The sequence below is a fragment of the Octodon degus genome, unplaced genomic scaffold, assembly GCF_000260255.1.
Source record: "Octodon degus isolate 3935 unplaced genomic scaffold, OctDeg1.0 scaffold00139, whole genome shotgun sequence".
Lineage (NCBI taxonomy): Eukaryota > Metazoa > Chordata > Mammalia > Rodentia > Octodontidae > Octodon > Octodon degus.
In genome coordinates, this window is record NW_004524715.1 from 7,760,621 (window position 1) to 7,767,065 (window position 6,445).

Here is a 6,445-nt window from a genome sequence, read left to right on the forward strand (position 1 = left end):
GTGTGTAAACTCAGCAAAATATTCTAAGAGTCCAGTAGCCCATAATAGCATATGTAATGCTATTATACATAGTTAATGTATATAAATTTAAGTTTTCTCACTCTTGTTATGTGAAAATGAATTACAAATTAGCCAATACTTTGTAGTAGATGTTGCTATTAAAAGTGGTCATTATCCATGGCTGATAGTATTAAAAATAAAAATCATTTACATTTCTATGCACAAGTGCAGAAGTGTTTAGTGATTATGTCTAATTCTCAATACAATAATAATTAGATTGGATATTTTATTTGATTGGCAATAGTAGAGGCTTCTAAGATCAAACAAGACAGAAAATGATAAATAAAATTTGTGCATGTATTGCATTTTTTCTTATTGAAATACTGTAGCCTACATCAATATTTTTGATTAAATTAAATTTATTCAAATATTCTATTTGCAAATAAAACACAGAATATATGTCTCATACACTGTGACCCCAATCCTAAAAAAAAAAAGATAGCTTCTCCTATATACCTACATCCTGAAGACATCCATTACCAAAAATAATCCTGTAGTATTTTTTATTGAAAACATCTTTTTTTCTTCTTACAAAAACATCTTAAGAGATGGAGAACTGAATAGTGTTTTTCTGAGTAAATTTCTATGATATGAACCTATTTTGTGAAGGAATTAAAATCAAACAAGCTAGTTCTCTACACTTTACAAGATTTATGTAATATGTACCAAATTATTGCTAATGAATCTGTCTAACAAGTTTAGTTTATCAATAACACTGGTTTAAAATGCACAGAAAAAGAAAGTCATTGTGAGGAAAAAAAAGTATAACAAGAAAGGAAATATAAGCCAAATGACTATTTCAAGTGTTTGACTTTTTAAGAATCTTTTTTCCGGTTTTCTCCAGAAAAAGATTTTCATCTCTATTTTTCACTTAGGGAGCATTTATAAATTTTTTGGTATTAATTGTGCTGCATTTCACAATCCAACAAAAAGTGGTTGTGGCACTGGAAACCCTTCCCTAAATCCAATAAACTTGAAAGCAGGATATTAACACAGTAGTTAGTGACCTGGATAAAGGCCTTTATTCTGTTGTGGAGTTGGTGGTGCCTGTAGGGAACAGTTTCTGGATTTGTGATGTTAGATCATTACTGTCTGCTACAAATGTTGATTCCTCGGTATCACTGTGGAACTACTGAACTATTAAATCTGGAGTTGAGACCCACAAATTTCCATTCTTGACAATTTCCCTCCGCGATTCCCAAGATGTAATTTTTACGCACACATAAGTTTCTTTCTTTTTTTTTTTTTTTTTTGGCGAAACCGGGAACGCACACATAAGTTTAAAAGCTACTGAGACTGCTTCGAAAGCTGTGGGACTCGCAACCCCGCGCCTCGGGTCTCTGCTGCCCCAGCACCTACCGGTCCAGAGGAACTTCTCATCCCAGACGGACCACATCTGGACGATGATGAAAGGCGCCCAACAGAGGATGTAAACCGTCACAATGACAAAAGTCATTTTCACCGTGCGGATCTTGGCGCGGGAAATAGTCTTCACGCTGCTGACGAAGGGCGCGTCCGAGAGCCCCTTGTGGAAGGCGCTCCCTGAGCCCCCTGCGCTCTTGCCCTGGCGCGACGCGGTTTTTCCGCGGACATTGCGCCAGATGTGATAGCAGATGAAGCCGTAGCAGGTACCTAAGATGACCACGGGTGCCACGAAGACGCAGCTCGTCATCCAGGTGACGTAGGCGCGGCTCCCCCAGGGCTGGATGAAGGTGGCCCAGCAGTCTTGGGCTTTGGTGACGTTGTCCACCTCGATCATGGAGAAGATGAAGTACTGCGGGGTGCTCAGCGCGAAGCTCAGCGCCCAAGAGGCGGCGATCATGAGGCGCGAGCGGCGCGCGGGCTGCTGCAGAGTCTTGAGCGGGTGGCACACGGCGATGTAGCGGTCCGCGGTCATGACGACCAGCATGTAGGCCGACGCGAACATGGCGAACACCTGCAGGTGCTTCACCACGCGGCACAGCCAGTCGGGGCCGCGGAAGCGGTAGGTGATGTCCCAGCACAGCTGCGGTAACACCTGGAAGAAGGCGACCGCCAAGTCGGCCAGGCTGAGGTGCCGGATGAAGAGGTGCATGCGGGACGTCTTGCGAGGCGTCCGGTGCAGAGCTAGCAGCACGCTGCTGTTGCCCAGCACCGCCACCACGAAAGTCACAGCCAGCACAGCGATCTCTACCTTGGCCAGCTCCTCGTTGCGCACGTCCCGGGGCTGGCAGTCGCCTTCGCCCGGCACATCTGCCTCGCCGCTGCTGTTGGCACCGTCTGCGGTCGGAGCCCACCAGGAGCTGGAGTTGCCCGCCGGACCCGCGTCCGCGTTGCGGGAGAAGCGCATGCTGTCGGCGCGGCGCCTCCGAGTCGGTGGCCGCGGGCCTGTCCCTTCCCGCTCCTGGGCTCTTGGTCGCTTTGCCCCAGCACCGCGTCTTCCCCGAGCTCGGCGTTCTCCGGGTCTGCAATTCCTCGGCGCGTCCCGCCTGCCCACCGAGCAGCCCGCACGCGGGGCCCAGTTCCTGACCTTGCTCTGCCTTTGCTCAGTCCCCGAAGAGCGCTGGAGGTGCGCTCCGAGCTTCCAACTGCACCCGGCTCCGAACTCAGTTATTTATGCGAGATTTGTTTCCGCGGAGCGCGCTCCCTCTCGGCCCACTGGCTGTTGAGGTTCAGCCCCCATTGGTCCCGCCCGCTTACGTGGGTAATTGGCCCTCTCCGCATCACTGCTGCGGGGTGGGGACAGGACACTTGTGGGTTTCTAGGAGTAATAAATAGGCCAGACCCCAGCGCTTTCCCACTCTTGCAAAAACTTGGAAAACTGGGCGTGCCGTGCCATTTCTGGGTCTGTCACCCTTTCTTGAAGCCTCATTCTGCCATCACCGTAAATCCACGTTTGCTGTCAACAGGCGGAGGCCGCGCGGTGCCCAGAAATCTCACGTCCACGCACCCGCGCGGGCTCACGCACCTGAATTTGGCGCCCAACCTCCTGTGCTTTGCTCAGCGAGTTGAGACCTGAGAAATCAAGCTGGCTAATGTTATTCGGGCCTTAAATTTGTTCCTGGAAGGAGATGTCTCCGTGTCCCTCCAGATCCCTCGTGCCTCTCTACAGTCGTCTGCTATTTGTTACCCTGCTTCTTCCGACAGGAAGGACGCCCTCCCTGTCCCACGGAAGCCTTCTCTGTACCGCGCCTGTATGGAGCGAACGCGGGGTGTGTGTGTGTGTGTGTGTGTGTGTGTGTGTGTGTGTGTGTGTGTGGTCTCCTCGTTTTCCAGCTTTTCTGCGGATCCTGGGGATTTAAGGAGTTTTCTCTGAACCAGATTCCTTAAGTTTTCTCCAGGAAACCCGATTCTCACGCCAGGGACGGCCGGAACTGGGCTGCAGTAGTGCGCGGAGAGTTCGTCTGGTTACTTTCGGAATCCTTTGAACTTTTCCTCCAGTGGGCAAAGAACAGCTTCGGAACAGCGCCCAGTGTCGGGTCAGGAAATGGTGTCCAGGGAACAGGTGTGGACAGCTTGGTTTCTGCTCGCGCAGGTGAGAGCGGAGCTGTGGAGACAGCAAAGAGGCTCTCCAAAGGAGGGCGGAAAACAGCACCCACGTATTGAATTAATTAAAATGGATAAGGGGAGCCCTGCGGCGGGGAGACGTCCCTGCGCAGAAAATCTTAGGACGCTTTCAGCTGTTTTAGCTTTGTTGAACTAGGCTTCCCAAGCCAGCAAGGGGGAGCTGTTCTCAGGCTATTTTACAAAGAAGAAAAAAAAATTATATAGCTATGTACTATGTGGATACATGAACATGACTTTGATGGCTAGAACATCTACACTGTGGCCATAGTATACATTTGATTGTCAGAAGAATGTCGCCATCTATGAGCCTAGACAGAAAACTCCAAATATTTCCTTTGGGGCCGTTTTGCTATAATCCCACTTTGCTATCCAGTTCATGATACAGAATACCAAGGGTCCATACATTAAAAAAGGTGCTGAACTGAACATCTGGAGTGCTGTTTTATTGTGTTTATATAACCCTCCATATGTGTATCTTAAAAATGGGAATACGGAAAGAATATCTGCTTTCCTACTTAAGAGGCTAGTGGGAGGACTGAGTGTGTGTATGTGACTGAAAATGGTAATCCACATGGCATGGACTCATGGGCTTCTTTGCTCCAAGTTGTCTAGAAGATAACAAATCAAAAATGATCCGGGGATGGTAATAAGAAAAAGTTAATAAAAATTAAGAAATTAAGTCACTGGATCAGAGAGGTGACCTTTTAAATCTGGAGTTACATAATTCTCTTCATGAGAGATAATATTGACTGATCTTAGTGTCTCTCAGTATTGCAAAAATGGTCCATTGCAGAGAGACTCAAATTTTATAGTTACTGGATATACACAAGAATTTTAGATTTCTTCAGGGAAGAACCTGTAGTGCAAGCTCAACAAAGTTTGGAGGTATTCTTTCTGAAGAGATGGTGTGTGACCCCTAGGAAAATCATTCATGTGTGCTAGGGAATCTGATCCAATAATCAAATTATATCAACATACTCAATTTACAAAAATAATCTGTTAGTTTACATCAGTCAATATAATCAGAAGGTATTATTGTGTGACAAGACAATGATCACATATGTATATGTTTAAAACACATATATTATGCATCTGTATGAATGTAAGTATGTTTACATGACTGTGTATGTATGTATGCATGTAAGACTCTGGTGAGGGCTGAGGGGCCTAGAAAGGAGGAAATATGTGTCACAAATCTCAAAACTAGTCCCTCTTTTAACTCACATAGCTTAAAAACAAAAAGCATGTCTTAATTTTCTCTATATTCAAATGAAAGCAAGACTGTTAAAATGGAGACTCATTGAAATGCGTGAGTATTGAATCTTTATCTCAATGACTCCTTTCCCTTCAGTTTTAAATTGATGACACCATTGTCACAATGGTCTGTAGTCTGTTATTGATATCATTACTTCTAATGAGTCAACAAATATTTTTGCCTAGCTCTGTACTAGGTCTGGAGCTAGCTATCAGGAAGGATATAATGACGACTATTGGTTATCAAGTATTTGTCTGTTCCAGGCACTGTTGTAAGCAACTTGCAAGTATTATTTTACCTAATCCTTCCTATGACCCTACAGGGAGATATACATTTGAATAAAGATTTGAATAATTTGCATTTGAGTAAACAGAGGCAGAGAATATAAATAGCTAGCTTTTTGTAAAAGAGCTGGCCAGTGGTAGAATGGTATGAAAAACAAGCAGTTCCATTGAAATTTATTATCCTAATCACTATAACATGGTGCCTTCTGTGAACCTCATGCTTGTCTATTTCTCAGACTTAAATAGACCATCTGATTGGTTATTTAACATTTCATCTGTATATGGCATTTTCTCCTATAAAACTAAGGGATACTGTAGTATCTGCATTGGTTCGTACATATCTTTGGTAAACCAATACCGGGGCAATAGTAGGAGCAGTAGTAATAATGATAGCTACAATAATATTAGATTCTATGAATATTTACTGACATTGATTAAATTCTTATTTCATGAAGTAAGTGCTTTAAATTCATTTCATTTATTTTTCAAAATAATAAATGCTCATTTGTGAGTAGAGATACAGCTATCCATATCCCATTGTATAGGTAAATCAAATAAGAGTTACAGAAGTTAAGATACTGAACCAAAACCTCAAGAATCTAAGTAATTGAGCAAGAGTCATCCGTAAGTCCATTTTATGTCAAGACCTGAAGCCAACTTCTATGTCCAGTGCCTTAGACACACATCATAAGCACCTAATATTTCTTTGCAGGATGAATTAACATACCTAGTAAAAGCTGTCTATAGAGTACTGAATAAATATAAAATCCCCAAATTCTTTGTGGCTATACAAATTAGGGAAGAGTTCTTGAGGAGCTGCCTCTGAATGCCTTGATTGCATAGCAGGTCTCTATGGAAGTGGGGGGGTCAACATTCATATTTGGAAAGAACTTATATGATTCTAGTAACCACTATACTGAATTTTAAAGCTATTCAGTGAATGAACTTTTATACATAAAAGCACATACACAAACACACATACACATACTGAATTATAAAACATGCAACAGGTCAAACATGGAAAAACATCAGATCTTCACTCTACTGTAAAACTAAAAACGAGAAGATGGATTCTATTTACCAAGCTGTGTTTTTTTTTCTGGCATCAAATAAATAAATGGTTGCTATTATATTTTGTTTCTTATTTTCTTTTTTCTTCAAACAGGGTTTATTGAGCGATATTACTTGTGTTTTTATTTGTTTATTGTGTTTTCCCTTTCCTGCTCACCCCTCCTGACCTCCACCACTTCAGAACTTGCCAGATATTTCAAAGTTCTCCAAAAATCTTTTCTTATCACCA

At 43.3% G+C, this 6,445-nt stretch overlaps 1 protein-coding gene across 1 annotated transcript in view; it reads right to left on the reverse strand.

Moving 5' to 3' along the window:
* Positions 1-2,461, reverse strand: part of Avpr1a (arginine vasopressin receptor 1A) — a 5,498-nt gene extending 3,037 nt beyond the window's left edge. Inside the window, exon 1 of the mRNA XM_004641645.2 lies at positions 1,420-2,461. Within this exon, the coding sequence (XP_004641702.1) occupies positions 1,420-2,389 (970 nt within the window). The 5' untranslated portion in view covers positions 2,390-2,461. The remainder of the gene's footprint in view (positions 1-1,419) is intronic.
* Between the last annotated feature and the right edge of the window lie 3,984 nt (positions 2,462-6,445).